We start from the raw sequence: 16,866 nt of genomic DNA on the forward strand, positions 1-16,866 counted from the left end.
TGCTATGCCTTGCAGAGAAACACATCTCTGGATCTCTCATGCTACTGGGAGTAAGGAATAACATAAAGAAATGAAATTCATGGTCCCAAAGTCTTATAATTAACCATTAGTTGCATCTTAATCCTGACCATTGTATTTTTCACTGAGCTACTGTCAGGGAACAAAATAGAACCACAGAACTCATATATTTTCCAAATTCATCAGTTGCAATCTGGTACCCATCTGAATAAGTACAGGAAGTTTCAAAATCCAGGCAGGCCATTCAAGAAAGGAAGGAAAACAAATGACTGAGATAATCCCCTAAGTGGAATATCAGCTCCTAAAGGGAAGAAAACTGGAAATACTTCTTTTATGCTAATAGGATTACTACTGTACAATGAGGGTGTGCTCTTTCTAAGCAGGAACTGTGTAGCTCCTATGTCAAGAGAGCGTCTGGGGCAGGGTCACATCACATTCATCAGGAATCCCTAATGTCTGTCACGTGCCTGGAGTATATTCTGTTCTTCCTTAGGTTTTGTTGAATGACCAACTGTAGCAACTCAAAGTTTTTATGGTACTTTAGCATTTATTTAGTACTTACCTTATGTCATAGACTCTTTCAATAATCCTACTTTACAAACGAAGAAAAGTAGTTTCAAAGAGGTTAAATGACTAGGTTTCTCTCCTTTCTGGCCTCTAGGCACTCAGGCCTATTAGCACCAAATCCAGTAGTTCCCCAGAAGCAGAGCTTCCTGCTTTTGCAGGGACCATTGGGAATGGCCTCCACCGCCTCAAAGGGAATTGCTACTCTGATTGCAATTCCTTTCCTGCAAGTGCTAGGTTTCCTACATTTCTTATAAGCCAACTGAGTTTATAAGAAAATGTCTTTCGGGAATTCCCTGGTGGCCCAGTGGTTAAAACTGTGCTCTCACTGCCAAGGGCCCGGGTTCAATCCCTGGTCAGGGAACTGAGATTCCACAAGCCACACGGTGTGGCCAAAAAAAAAAAAAAAAAAAAAGAAAAAAGTCTTAAAAAAATGTTTAAAAAAGAAAATGTCTCTCACAGTGATAGGCATTTTGCTGGTGTTGAATAACTAATGAATATGCCTAGAAAGTAATGGAGACATTTTCAGGTATCATCATCTCTAGGTAGGTATATAGTCTGTACTCTTCGGGCTCCTTCTGTAGATTTATTGATTGACATGTGTAACAACTTAATTAGAGCAGTCTTAAAAACACATTTATCTGGCACCTAGTTTACAAAGTGCTTTCATATGATTTTTTTTTTTTTAACACAGCAGGTTCTTATAACATTGCTGTCCTAGTTCTGAAGACTGACATCACTTTTTTTTTTTTTTTCCCACTGCTATATCCCTTAGCATTTTGGCTCAGAGCCTGACACAAAAAGAGATGCTCATTAGTTACTGTGTGTTTGAATAAAGAAATAATGAGTAAGGGACTAAACTTATTTGTTATTAAGTATGTTTTTTGTCATTTGTTGCTGTTGAAATAAGAAAACACAACATACAATAATTTTGTCTTTCTTCAAGACCTGAACTTTTCAAGGATAGGGTTTAGAACACAGTAGGCAGTTAATGAATGTCAGTCACACATGCTAAAAGAAAAATGTCTAAAATTTAGCTCTCCCCACGCGCAGCGCATTGTTTAGGGTTTTGGAAAGCTGCTGTCTTACAGCAGAACCGAAGTATGTTACCTTTGCCTTTCTTGGGTGCTGCTTCCTTGCCCATTCTTGGTGCCGGCTGCATTTCCTTCATATATTGGGGTAGATATGGATACTCTTTGCCATACTGCATGTGGGGCAGCTCCTTGCCCATGCTAAAGCCATCTTTACCCAAAGGCATGTGAGGTACTTGCTGGCCCAGGGGCTGGTATTGCGGAATTTGTGGTGGAATCTGAGGAGGAATTTGAGGCGGCAGCGGCTTGATGCCATAGTAGGCACCAGCTTGGATGAGCCGGACGGAACCCAGGGAAATGGTAAGCAGTACTCCCAGCAGCTGCAGAAGGGCAGGTGGACCAGCCATCACCTGTGGAGGAAGGTACGCACCAACACGGTGAAAACCAGCAGGCCAGGTGACCGGAGTTTACTTAGAGAAAGAAGGGAGAAAAAAAGAAAAGGAATCATGGTCTTTATTAGCAGAACTTCATGAGTGGAAGGGAAGCTGTTACCTTTCAATAGAAAACAAACAGACAAAACCCAGGAAAGATTAGGGTCTATCAAATGAAGGCAGCTGGTGGGATTGTAAGCTATTGGGAGACTGCTGGTTGTCCCTGAACATGAACTCTGCCCTCTTCCATAGTATTGGCACCCCTGACTTTCAGCTGGAACAGAGCAAGCCTAGAATGAAGACATTTCATTTAGAAGTGGCCACGTGACAAAGTTCTGGTCTGTTGCGTGTAGTTGTAATGGCTGCAACTTCCAAGAATGCTCCTTAAGGGGAGTGAGCATGTTCTTCCTCTTGCTTCTTCCCACTGGCTGGAATGTGGATATATATTACCCGGAAACGGGCCAGACACCATGAACCATGGAGTGAAAGCTGTGCATTGAGGATGGTAGAGCAACAAGCTAGAAGAAACCTGAGCCTTGGTTGAACTTGGAGGCGCCGTATACTGATATTCATCCTTAAGTTTGGAATTTGTTTACGCAAGAGAGAAATAAAGATTTACTTTCTTTAAGCCATTGTTATTTTGGGTGCCATACATTTGCACTGAACTTAATCCTAACAGATAGAATAGATTCTCCAAAATGAAGCAAACTTAGTGGCAAGTCATACTTTGTTAGTAAGTGCTGAAATTCTATATTCTATTGTAAATGGAAACAGTTAATAATTTATAGGCTTTATGCCAGGGGCAGTAGTTTTTCATATGTCAAATGTCCTTTGGCTGCTTTGGTGTGGTCATAAACGTATAAAGGTTAAAGAGCAAACAAGAACAACAATAAAAACCGAAGATATCTTCTGAATTGGAAAGAAAGTACTTCATGTGACAGCCCCAAAATGTCATTAAAAAAAAAATCACCATCATAATTATGTACATACAGGGATACCATTTCTTTCTTCTAATTATGTACTATGAAGTGATTTGTTCAGAATTAGGTTAATTGGACCTGGAGATCATTAAAGTTTATCTTTGTACTATTATGAAGAAAGGAGTTTACAAAGCAAATTTGTTGTGTAAATAAGATAGAGATTTTTACTCACAAGAATAAGCTGTTTTTAAGCCTTTTAATAGCACCCTTTGCATATTAGTAATTAGTAGAATAAGTATAAATGAGGTTTATCTGTTTATAAAAAAACAGCTTGAGATGGGTGTTTGGAAACGCGCAGGGTTGAAGACCCAACATCCCAGGGAACTGCAGTTTTCACAAATTCCCGCTAGAGGGCAAGTGTGGTACACATCGACGTCTGCTCAATTACCCGGAGGTCCTAAAACTACACATCAGGCTTTGCTCCCACATCTTATAGAGGGACTTAACGAAAATCTGAATCCTAAATGGAGTGTCATCATAATGCTGCAGAGAGAGAGATGGGACGTGGCGGGGTGGGGGGAGGAGGGGAATTGGGGGGATGGAGAAAGAAGTGGCAAGTTTCTCACAATTTTTAATGTAAATGTCTTCTGGAAAACTTTGAGTAAACTTGAGTAAATAATTTAATTCAGTAACTAACTGAGTAAATAATTTAAGTTCCATTCTTCTAAGAGTTTGTTTTCTTTGCTTCTGCCTTACTTAATTCTGGATCATAGTTTTCCACTTCTTAGAAAATGTGGGTTGACTTTGCAACATTGTATTCAAGAGTAATGCCAAGAGTATGAACAGGCTACAGAAGAATTGGTTAATAAAAAGCACCTAAGAAAATATTTAGTAAAAATCTCCACCATGAAATTCACTGCATTACAATTTTTCTAAATATACTAACTAATCATTTTTTCCCCTTTGGGGAGAAAATGAAGAAACATCTGTCAGCAAAATGATTTATAAAACTTTCTCTATTTCATAAATCAGAGTAGTCTTCGAGAACTATTTGTTTCAAGTGTACTCTAAATGGGAGAAGATAGAAAGCTGTTATTTTATGTCCTTATATGAATGATTAATTGTTATAAACCATTTGGAAAGAGCCACAAAATTAATATTGATTTATACTCAATAGTCAAATTTATTTTAGGTGGAAAAAGAACATCTGTTGTAAGTACTCAACAGTAGTTTATTGAGACACAATGAGAGACCCACCCAGGGATTACAAAGATGACTATAATATGGTCAATAGGCCCTGCCCTCAAGGAGCTTACACTTCTTTAGTAGGAGTGACAGATGTGTAAACTATTAATGAGTAGCAAAGGATATCGGGGCGGGGGGGGGGGGAGTAAATTTTCCTCTCACTTCTGTTCTTTAGTATCTAAAATCCTTTCCCTTTGAAGTAACAACATTTCCCATTTTCCTTCATATTTTCTCAGAGATATTCTCTGAATATGCACATCCATTTAAGAAAAATTACAGCCTGTTCTACGCACCACTGTTCCTTACTTTTTTTACTCATAAGACCAGAACTTCATCTTAATTTTGTGTATTTGAACAGATCCCTTCAACTTCTTTATTTGTTAAAAATAAACTCAGTTGTTCTCTAAGCCCCATCTGACTCTAACGTTCAATGTCTAAGGCAGTCACAAGAGAGCTGACAGTGGTAATATCTGGTGATGTGTAGCCTGGGATTTAATTCTATCTTTGGGGGTTAATGAGTTTCACTATTAAACCCTGAACTTGGAGTGATAATAGATAGCATGCTTGGTCCTTCACCCTTCCTTCAATTCATTGGCTGTGTTGGATTTACTTAATAATCTTCAAACCAGGACAGTCTAATGAAACACTGGAAAATTGGAAGGGGGCAAAATGCTTGGAAGAAGACCAGTTGAATACCAAAGGCCCACTGGGATTCTGCTCTACTACAATTATTTCCTCTCATAGGCTTGGCCTTTCTCTCCTGAAAACTACCTCTTTCAGTCTGCCATCTGCCATTTCTCTGGATCTTTATTTAAATAAACTTCATTCAGTTTTAGCTTGAATATTTATGTAGGGGCCCTGGTTAGAATTTACCACTTGACTTAGGCTTACTCATTTCCCTCTTGTCCCTGAGGATATTTTTGGTGATCAAAGTGGTGTGGAGATTCTCCCCAAATCACTCAAAAGAACATCAGATTTGTGTAACACTGTTCAAACACCTGGTGGAAAGAAGGAGCCTCAGAATTCCTGCTGGGGAGAAATGGTGGTGGTGGTGGGTTTTCTTGCCTCTTTTTTCTTTTTCTAAGGATGTAGAACACAATAATGCTGTGAGTTCTATTTGATGTGTTCTTGGATTTCTATTTGATAACTGGTATGTGGTGTGTGTGTGCTTGAGTACATGTGAACATAAACATACATACTGTGTGTGGACACTGGATCTTTGCCAGCCAGGCTAGCTTAGTGATGGGTGTCATGTCATATAGGAAGCACATTGTAGAAGAAACCAAAAGGCAGGAGTTGAGTTGTAGCTCTGCCATTCTCTATGTTTATGACTTTCTGCTAGTCCCTTATCTTCACTGAGCCTCAGTTTCCTTGCTTATAAAACAGAAATTATAATCTCTGACTCTCCCACAGTGCTATTCAAGGGCACAAATGATACTATGAATTCTTTGTAAGCCGAAAAGCACTCCTCACATTTGTTATTATTAATGGAGTGTGACCAAAAAGACAAATCAAAACCAACTGAAATGTCAAAGACTTTCAAAGAAGGATACTAGCCAAAGTAAATGTGAGGTTAACTGCAATAATGATAAACCTAACATGAATAAAACAATAATGGCCATTAAAATGTACTTGTTAAAAATGGCAATAAAGAACAGCTGAACCAAGGCAGTTATTCATTCTGGGGTCAGAGTCACCAGTCCTAATCATTTTGAACAGGCCTAAATGGTTCCCTATATTTGGGCAGGGCTGCAGAGAGTTTCAGTTTCCTCATGTGATCTGTAATGTATATAACAGAGTAATGTGATATATATTATTTTAGACGCTCCTCAGCATTTTATTTGTATGTTGATCCTCATGAGATTTTGGCTTACTGTCTGAAAGAATGTTTAAGTATTTAAACCGTCAATCCTTGCCCTAAATCCAACTTTCCCTTTCACATGGGACAGCTTTCCCTTTCCCCTTCCCAGCATGTCTGTATTTGTGTATGTGTGTGCATGTGTGTCCATGTTGTGTGTGGTGTGGACAAGCCTCTCTCATCTGCTGCTGGGTGGCCCTCCGCTGTGCCCCCTACTTGCCCCCTCACACAGACTTTGTAGTTTCTCAAGGCTTCAGATTCACCACACCTAAAACAAGGGAAAGTCACGCAGTATCCTACTCCTCCAATATTCACCAGAATTGTTTTCTTGGCTTTTCCCTGCCTCTCAAAGAAAATTCTGTCCCGATTGATTGCTTTTCTCAGGGAAATTCATTCACTAGATACAGATATTTATGGTATACCTACTAACTGTTACAAACTGTTCTGGGGATTAGAGAAAGAGAGGTGAATTAGAGAGGTAAGTCCCTGATCTCATTGAACTCACATTCTAGTGTGGGAAGACATGTAATTAACAAGTTAAAAATAAATTTTGTAATCTCAGATTTAAGTGCTGTGAAGAAAATAAAGCAGGGGAAAGGGCTTGAAAATGGCTTGGGGTGGCAGATGCTGTTTTGGAAGGATGGTGGGGGCAGACCTCTCTGAGGAAGTAAATTTTGGATAGAGGTGCGAAGGTTGAAAGGTTTATTTATCTCTCTTAAGACACAATACTGGAGGGCTTCCCTGGTGGCACAGCGGTTGCGCGTCCGCCTGCCGATGCAGGGGAACCGGGTTCGCGCCCCAGTCTGGGAGGATCCCACGTGCCGCGGAGCGGCTGGGCCCGTGAGCCATGGCCGCTGGGCCTGCGCGTCCGGAGCCTGTGCTCCGCAACGGGAGAGGCCACGACAGAGGGAGGCCCGCATACCACCAAAAAAAAAAAACTTGCAGTGTTGATAGGGGCTTTAGAAAATATCAAATTCAGCCTCATTCCCCATTTGGAATCCTTCCTACAACAGTTGTTGACAGAAGGCCTTCATATTTCCTACCTGAATATTAATAATGATGGAAACATTCATAAGGCAACTTACGACCTTCTTGTGCAACTTCTGTTGCTATTTTTATTATCTGAGCAGCTTGTAGGGGAGACCCACTTTTTTGATTCATAAATGGCAGTGCACATGTAGGTTACTTTTAGTGGGAGGTGGGGAAGGGGCTATTAAGAAATATATCCCCCAACTTGGCTAAGGCAAAAGATAGATGGTCACATGATCTTTTATTGCCATGCAAATAAGCCCACCTTAGGGTCATCGAACTAGGGATATGTAACTTTGTTGCATAATATATTAGTATTACAGGACATTAACAACTCTATAAACTATGTTGATTAACCCCACTCAGGTTATGGTTTTATTGCCCTTTAGAATGTTAACCAGTTTTGTATCAAACTTAGCATTATCTCAGCATACTTTTTTATCTGCTCATTACAATGAAAAACCCAGATTTTTAATATTTTATTTCAAATTGACTTTGTCATCATTTAAAACTTTGACATGTTCACTTACAAATGAGAATTGTGTTTTTAACATTTTGAGGATTATGCTTTGATGGGGACACAAACGAAATAAAATCATAAATGTACGGTGTGTTGGATGATATGGAGAAAAACAAAGGAGAGGGTGGGTAAGGATGTTGAGGTGATGCTCTTTGAAACCCATTTTACTGTAGAAACTGAGCCTTCTGCATTTGGATGGGCTGGCACCTGGGTTTTAAAGAAAGATAGAAACAACTCTAAATAATAGAGGGTATGGAAAGTTGGCCTTCTGGGGGATTCCGGAGGAGATTAAGTGTGATTGCTGCGTGGCAAAGAGTCGGAGAAAAGATCTCCAATGGAGGAGCAGTCAAGAAAGGAAAAAGTCTTTTCAATTGAACTTTTTGTGTTTATAATAGGATACATATTGTAAATTCCCTCCTTCATTTCCTCAGAGATGAAGAAACTCTAACTCTTCTGATGATACCTTCAGAAAACCTAATTCTTTGTGGGGAATGGATTTTTTGGGGGTAGGTAGAAGAATGGTTTAGTGCTGTTCCATATTAGCATTGGGCAAAATCAGTGACTGTATTTAGAAAACCAGAACCAGAGGATGGCTAGGGGAGGAAAGGCAATAAACATCAAAGTTATAATAATATTAGCTACGTTTTTGAGCACTTACTTTATGCCAGCACCATGAACATACTTCAAATACATATGATTAATAATCCTTTGTCCACTTACTATGTCTTTTATTTTTATTTTTTTTAACACTAAACTCTCTCAAATGATATCTTCCCATCCTGTATTTATACAGTTGATTATTTTACTGAAATTCAAGACTGTTACATTCCAAGTTAGAAAGTTTAAATTCTTATTTGAAAAGACAAACATCATACGATATCACTTATTTGTAGAATCTAAAAATTGATACAAATAAGCTTATTTACAAAACAGAAATAGACTCACAGACATAGAAATCAAACTTATGGCTACCAAAGGGGAAAGGGGGGAGGGGATAAATTAGGAGTTTGGGATTAAAATATACATACTACTATACATAAAATAGATAACCAACAAGGACCTACTGTATAGCACAGGGAACTATGCTAAATATCTTGTAATAACCTATAATGGAAAATAATCTGAAATAGAATATATATATAAATATATATAAGTTACATGTGTAAATTTTATATATGTATATAAACTGAATCACTTTGCTGTATCCCTGAAACTAACACAACATTGTAAATCAACTGTATTTCAATAAAAATTTTAAAAAAGTAATTCTCATTTGATTATTGTTAGGAGATATCATCAGTACATTAGATAACAAGGTACAGATCTAATTATACATCCACTTTTCTCCATCTTGTCCTCCAAATTCCAAGGCTGCCTTTTTCATTGAAATAAAGAATTTCCCTGTATATAGGAGAAGATCCTGGACTGGATCCCTTACTTTTTGCTTTGTGGACTAGGGACACAAGCTTGGAAGGTATTAAGAAAGTCAAGGTGAATATGCTGAGATGGATCCCAAAGAAATTAAACCATCAGATATTAGTCGATCAATCCAGTGAAGGCAGTGGGCAAAAATATCCAATAAGCATTCATTAGTTTTAGTCAGTCTACCCAATTATACCTATTAGGACTGATACATGTACAAAACTGAACTTGAACATGTGCTTCGCTGATGAATCCTGAATTTTGCTATAGTTAAGAGGAGCAAACAGCCCCACCACCTAGCTATGGGTAGAGCATGACCTCTTGGGACCTACAGAACTTGAGATGTCAATTAGGTTGTGTCGTTGGCTCTAGAAATGGGCCACCCACATAACCCCTCTGAAATGTATGGCCAACTGCCACATTCCAAAAGTTCTCCAGAAGAGGAGATTTCACAACATTCCCTGGTAACCAATTGCAGGATTCACAGACCTACATTTCCTAATATCTAATCTGAATCTTTCTTGCTGAAATTAAAGCTCATTTCCTCTTCTCTATTCTCAAAGGAGGTGAGAAACATCTGGAGAATATTTTTCTTAAAATAATAATTCACATACTTGAAGTCTGCAATTAACTCCTTTTGTTTCTCTAACTGGAATCATGTCAGCTGCCAAAGAGTTTATAAAACACTTGAGAGAACCCCTAAAAGGGAAGTTCTAAAGTGGAACCCTTTTTTCGTTTTTAGCTTTTCTTCCCATAATATGAAGGCATCATTGTTTGCAGAGCACCTAAATGTGGTTCTGACCTAAGCAAGTCACCTACTCTGAGTGGGCATCAGTTTCCTCATCTGCAGAACAGGGACATTGGCTAAGTGACCTCAAGGTCCCCTCTAGTTCTAAAACTCTATGGTAGCTGTGAACATGAACAACAAATCCACACTTCATGGACAAATGATTTCATGAATGTACATGCTTAAGCGTTTTGAACGTCATCTCACACTTCCGGTTACTTTTCAGCATTTCACTCCCCCCACCTTCTACAGGTGGAGATGGAGGGAGAAGGGTCTGAACAGCCTCCCTGCAAGTATCCCTCTGATGAAAGAAGCTGTATCTGACAAGAAACCAAAGAAAGAACCTAAATAAGAAATAAAAGTTACAGACAAAAACGTGATTTATAACCTCTTTTATACCATATTCGAAGATTGACTAAAAATTGAAGCTTATTGAGGAATCTTTAAAAAGTGGCTACAAATGATAAAACCTCCCTACAATGTATAGGCTCAAAATGTCCCCCAGAGTCATTCAGCAAGTATCGATGCATGCCTCCTGTCATAGGAATGACAAATGAATACAAAGTATGCACCTTGGGAAGGCGAAGTAGGAAGTGAATAGGATAACGTAGTCATTTTTAGGAGCTATAATGTTCATTTTTTAAGAAAAATGGAAGATCCAAAATTTAGAGGCAGCTCTATAGTAAAGCAGGAAAAGATGAGGGCTTCCCAAGAATAGGGCCCTCCCCATTCCATGGGCCCAGCGATATGCAGCAAGGCAAATTCCTTCCTGGTGTGACCGAGAAGGGCTGGAGAGAACTCTACCATTCACATGAGCATCTTTCTGCCTTCTTGGCACTACTACAGCTTGTGTAAATGACACAATGTAAAATAACGGTGTTTTCAGGCCTTTGCAAGGGAGAGACATGTGAGGAAGTCTCATCTAGTGTAAATCACTGAACTGGATATTGTAAAAATATTTGTTTAGAGCAACTAACTATAATGTATTTTGTAAAATATAAATATCATGGACATGGAAGTATAGACTTCCAGTTATAAGACAAATAAGTGCTCGGGATGTAATGCACAACATGATAAATGCAGTTAACACTGCTGTATGGTATCTATGGAAAGTTGTTAAGAGAGTAAATCCTAAGAGTTCTCATCACAAGGAAAACAATCTTTTCTCTTTCCTTTGTTTTGTATCTATAGGAGAAGATGAATGTTCACTCAGCTTCTTGTGGTCATCATTTCATGATGCATGTAAGTCACATTATTACGCTGTACACCTTAAATTTATACAGTGCCATATGTCAGTTATAGCTCAATAAAACTGGAAGGAAAAAATATATATAAATTTCAGGGAACATTTGTTCACTGCAAACACTTTTATTTAATCCTGAACTCTGTGCAGACCAATGGGATTACAAGTGAATTTCAACCAAACAAAATTCAGCAATTTCCTTGTCATACGCATAGTTGAAATTTGGCAGTTGTGGTAGAAGTTCTTAGTAAATAACATGAATGAATTGAATAAAGTAAAATGATAAAATCAAACTCATTCCCAAAATATCTAAGGTTGCAGAGACTAGAAAGTTTAAACCAAGTTAGGTAAAAAGACAAAAGCACATAACTTGTTTCCTGAATGACCTTTATCCAGGTCCTGAACTTGAAGAACTTGGGGTCCTAGGGTAGCCTCTAGATGTGGGAGGGAGTGATAAGGAGGAGGAGATGGCTTGCCTTGGGACTCCAACTTTTCCTGAGGAAGGCTGTCATATGAGAAGCTCTTGCCTTTTCTACTTTTCTGCAATTCTCTGTGTCTTCTAGATGCTTCACTATTGCTCAGCATCTTACCCAAGAAAAGTTGAGAGATTAGGTGACACTCAAATGAGTTAGTTCTGGTCAAAGTTTTGAAAATTGAGAAAGTTGAAATATAAAGTACAGCAAGACCAGTTCCCAGCCAGCCTGGGCACTTCCTGGAAGCAGGATGGAGAGCCCTTTGCCGCCAGGGATGTTTCTCCCAATATTTTCCTAGGATGGTGGCAAGGAAGGACTGAAAAGCACAGGAAGGTCTCTTTTCTCTGTCCCATTCTGATTGGCACTTAGTATTTACTCTATCAGTATATCCAGAAGATTAAGCAAGCAAGCCAACTTCCTGTCCTAGCATTTTCTTCTAATTAGCTGGCTATTATGGCAGTAGACTCTTCATTTTGGTATTTTTATAGGAAACTGAAACAAACCAAAATTCCCTAAACCAAGCAAGAAATCCTAGCCTTTTCCATCTTCCATAATACTAAGATATTTATTAATGAAATTACTGTATGGATGCATATGTGTCTTTGTGGATTGAAAGGCGAGAGGTAGAGGACACAAGGCTGCCAACTGACTTTTATTTTTACTTTTGAACTGGTGATTTGGGGGTTTCAGGTGTTGAAGTTTTATGTAGCTAAGATTACTTTGAGCCACATAAACTTGAATGACTTGATGTTAAAAGTCAAGTTCTAGAGTTTCTATCACACATGGGCAAAATATTAAATCAAATCAACAGCACTTGGAAATAAAAATAATAAATTTCCTCCATAATTGCTCTCCCCTCCCCCTGCCCATACACACTCATGTCGCTAATCTCCAGTCAGAACAGCAATCCTACTAAAGTTACAGTATGTACCCCTGAAAATTTCTGAATTATATAAGACCTAAAAAAAAAACTCAAAACAGTATGTACCCCTGAAAATTTCTGAATTATATAAGACCTAAAAAAAAAAATCTCAACAATTTCTTGGTCAGTAAAAATGTGAATTTGTTCTTTCTCTGTTGCACGGTTTAAGAGTAGCAGAGATCATTCCACAGGACTGTTCCCCAAAGTGAATTTAAATACAAAAAAAATTGAGCTCTCAAGCTGGGGCTAAGCCTAAAATGCCAAGTTGTGATAAACTGTCAGCCACAGAGAGGGCAGTCTCTAGATCCACCACTTTTCAACCACAGCTCCATATAGACAATTAGCCCGCGTGGTAACATCCTGCCCTTTGGACACAGGCAAAGCACTGAAAGCAACCAAACCACAGCTATCGTGGTATTGGAAGTTCTGCTTCTTTCAGGGGTGGAATTTATTTTGAGGGAGAAAGGGATGGATGTGCTGTCTGGGAGGAAAATCAGAAGGCTTTCACAGTTAATCCACTGAACATTTTTCAGAGAAAATGGAAGTGGAGAAAGGAAAAGACAAAGAATTATGTAATAAATGCCAGTTCTTGGAGATGCCTAAGTGAAGGAGGATGGGAGTGTGGAAGAAACTTTCCTTTTTTCCAGCAAACCTTGCTACAGGGTACAAAGAATTCACAAAAATGAGGAATTGCACTGATAACCATGCTTTATAAATGCTATTTCTTAGGACTTAGTGGGGATAGAAAACTGAATTGGAGATGAGAGACCTGGGGAATATGTAGCCACCTCTCTGTCATGATATACTACTGTGCTTTTCAGCGCCTCCTCTTCCTAAACTATAAGATGAGGGGAATGAATTAGAGGGGGAAAGAGCCTAAATACCTGGAGGAAGCAGGGAGACCGGGGAGTGAGTGGAGTTAGCTGGCCAGAGTTTGCAGTGAACTAGGGAGCACTACCCTATCCAATGGGGCGGTAGTTGAACTACTCACTTGTTTGCCTGGTTTGGGCAGGTTTTCCAATTTTTCAAGAGAAGCCACACATTGGGACATTTTGTGAAACCTCTTCATCTTGACATTTGGGGTTGATTTCTTTAAAAATAGTGTCTGGTAGAAAAAACAAATGCCTCCCTGCAGGCAGAATCCAACATTTAGGCTGCTGGGTGCCTTGGTATCAGACGGTTTCTAACATCTCTCTTGCGCTAAAACATTGTATGGGGGAATTCCCCTGCCTTTATTTGCTTAAACTTCTAACTCCTGGCATTGTTTCTCTCTACTGTGTCAGTTGATTCGTTTAATTATTAAATTCAACAATCTTATATGGAATTTTTAGGCACTACTATGTTAGTGGCTGGCTATATATAAAAATAAGTGAAAAACAAGGACATACTCTCAAGAAGTTTCCAGTCAACTATTGAAAGTTAGATCTTAATCTGGTGTAAGTGCTTCAATAAAGACAAAACAGGCTTTAACCTGGATGGGGTGTGTGGGTGGCAGGTTGGTGAGACACAAGGTCCTTGAGGGACAGTGTTAGAACTAAGGTTTGAAGAATAAATGGTAATTGTTCAGCAGAGTAAGGAGGGAAGTGGAGGGTGTTATCTAGAAGCAGACATTGGTAGCTACAACAGTTAAAGGGCAGCTGTAGGGGATAATGGTTAAGAGCAGCAACTCTGAGCTAACCTGCCTGCATTAAATCCTGATTCTATCATGTACTAGGTCTGGGATCTCAGATCTAGTTAGGATTAAGTTACTTAACCTCTCTGTGCTTCCATTTCCTCAAGGTAAGTTGGGGATGATGGCAACATTGTCTGTCTTATGAGGTTATGGAGAATGTGAAGGGAATTAATACAGGTAAAATGCTGAGAACAGTGCTTAGATATAGTAAGCACTGTATAGGTAGGTGTTAGCTATTATTTAAAGAGGGAGAAGGAGGATGAGGAGAAGCAGTAACAGTAGAGGGGATTATGGGCACCTATTCTACCACACTTAACTGCAGTCCTGTTTTTGAAGAATTTGAAAGATACTGATTTTCGGGCCTCTCACCGCTGTGGCCTCTCCCGTTGCGGAGCACAGGCTCCGGACGCGCAGGCTCAGCGGCCATGGCTCACGGGCCCAGCCGCTCCGCGGTATGTGGGATCTTCCCGGACCGGGGCGCGAACCCGTGTCCCCTGCATCGGCAGGCGGACTCCCAACCACTGCGCCACCAGGGAAGCCCAGATACTGATTTTTTGTCTTCACTTTGCTCCAGACCTATTATGAAAACTAGGCTGCCCAATTGTCCCTTTGCCTGAGATACCAAAGATAGGTCAGGTATAGATAGTTCCTACTAGGTGGATAACAAGTGTAGCGTCTGAGTTCCCACCCCTCAGCCCTTGCGCCACCTGCTTGCGAGCACTCGGTTCAAATTCTCCGTCTCTCCTCGCTCCCCTTTCCGTAGAGAACTGGCCACTGCAGCCTGTCTTTGTATTGACTGCGAAGGGCTTTGGCTTTAACCTTCAGAGAACCAAAGACATTTCTAGGCGGTGATGGCAGCAGGTTGGCCTTGTGGGAGCGGCGGCAGGACTTAGGCTATATTTTACTGTTGAAGGAAGTAAGATCCACGAGTAATAATAGCTATACTTTTAGGTCAGAAAAATAATCAGCTTAAGATCACTTTTTTTAGATGCTTGATCTTTTCGTACTATTTTCAGGAACTTGAGGAATAATAATATTGGATAGTTCACATTTATTTAGTGTTTACCATATTCCAAGACTTGTGTCTGAAAGATTCATGTCCCCCTCCCCCCCACCATAGATCCTTGCTTAATTTAAAACTACATTGAGTTTTGTATCTGAAAAAACACAGACTCAATTCAACATATGCTTCTTTTATAGTAAGTGCAAAGTAGTAACCTCAAATCCAAAATACCAAATAAATACCAAATCTTTTTTAGCCACAAGCATTTATTTAAATAGAAAATATTAATTTTCCCCCAAGTGAAACAAATTTGTAATGTATTTTATTTTGAACAATGGTCATAAAATCTACCAACTGGCCGTGGGAGGTGGGAAGCTCCATATAGGAACTGTCAAGTGTCTGGAGCCCTGGGGTCAGACCTTTATCTTTGGGAATTCTCTGCACCTGGTTCATAACTGTGTACAAAATAGGCTTTATAATTGCTTGTTGGACAAACATTGGGTTGGCCAAAAAGTTCGTTTGGCTTTTTCGTAACATCGCACAGAAAGACCCAAACGAACTTTTTGGTCAAGCCAATAAATGAATGGCACCATATTTTTATCCCGTCTTCTCCTGCCTTTTCTACGTGTTTAAATAAGATCTTGGGTGGTGGGAAGGCTGAGAGAGCATTACGGTTTCTGAATACTGGATCAACGTGCCTCTTCTCTCTGTCCACGGTTTTCATTCTCCTGATTTTGTGTTCTAGTGTCCCCTGCCAACTCACAAGAAGGAAAAATCCTACATATTAGCCTTGTTTCCTTAGAAATCGAGTGCTATTTTTGCTTTAAAAATAACAAACTTTGTAAACACAGGGAAGGGTTGATTGAAGGTAACAATCTTTGAGATTGGTGATAATTGTCATTCATCACAGGATGCTTGTAATAGTCTCTATGGCTGCTCTAAAGGTCTTAGACTTGGCCTGAGCTGAATGACAGTATCACGGAGGCATTTTTCTAAATCCCCAGTCTTAATATTCAATTTAGGACTCTAGACCTCAAGTGAAAAGTCTCTGAAGTTCTCACCCTCCATAAAGGTAATCTCTGAGACTCCATTTCCTTGTTTGTAAAACCGAGAGTGTCAGATTAAATGATCCTCAACGTTCCTTTCAAGTCTAAAAACTCACTGTCCTTGGATCTACCCAGTCTAGTCCTTTTTTGTTCTGTCCTAATTATGCCAGACACTGGAAAGAGTCAGGCAATAGGCTGTGGAATCAAGTATTAACATGAAATTGGATGGAGGGTGAGAAGGAGGAGGAGAGATGAACATGTGATTATTTCATACTCATGTGAACTCTTCAACCACACTTTGCGGAGTCCCACGATTCTTTTCTCTGTGATTCCCTGTTTTGTGGGCCACATCCTTGCCATGAATTTCTGTCTCCTCACTGTGGAAACCAGCCAAGGACACATTACGGACCACCTGCTCACTTTCTTACACAAGATGACTCCCCAGACTTATTTTCTTGGCTTTCTCCTCCTGCTGGTTTATGGCTTTCCCTTAGGTAGCAATAAAACTCTTGGAGAGTCCTCTTAGGGATGAATTAGTGCCACTTAAGTATAGTTCCCTTAGCTGCCCTTTGATGGTTCTGCTTAAAAATAAAGCGGGAGCTGGGGCAGCTTGGTTCTTATTGAAATTTTCCTTCCCTTTGCTTTAACATTACCACTGCTATGAAACTCTTAGTTACACTCC

At 39.6% G+C, this 16,866-nt stretch overlaps 1 protein-coding gene across 2 annotated transcripts in view; it reads right to left on the reverse strand.

The window, feature by feature from the left end:
- The window catches only part of COL8A1 (collagen type VIII alpha 1 chain), a 159,686-nt gene that overhangs the window by 6,003 nt on the left and 136,817 nt on the right, over nt 1–16,866 (reverse strand). For both annotated transcript variants that reach the window (XM_028494039.2, XM_028494043.2), the window contains one exon: nt 1,693–2,023. In XM_028494039.2, coding sequence (XP_028349840.1) covers nt 1,693–2,020 — 328 coding nt within the window. In that variant the 5' untranslated portion in view covers nt 2,021–2,023. The remainder of the gene's footprint in view (nt 1–1,692; nt 2,024–16,866) is intronic.

Source organism: Physeter macrocephalus, chromosome 1, assembly GCF_002837175.3.
Source record: "Physeter macrocephalus isolate SW-GA chromosome 1, ASM283717v5, whole genome shotgun sequence".
Taxonomy (NCBI): domain Eukaryota; kingdom Metazoa; phylum Chordata; class Mammalia; order Artiodactyla; family Physeteridae; genus Physeter; species Physeter macrocephalus.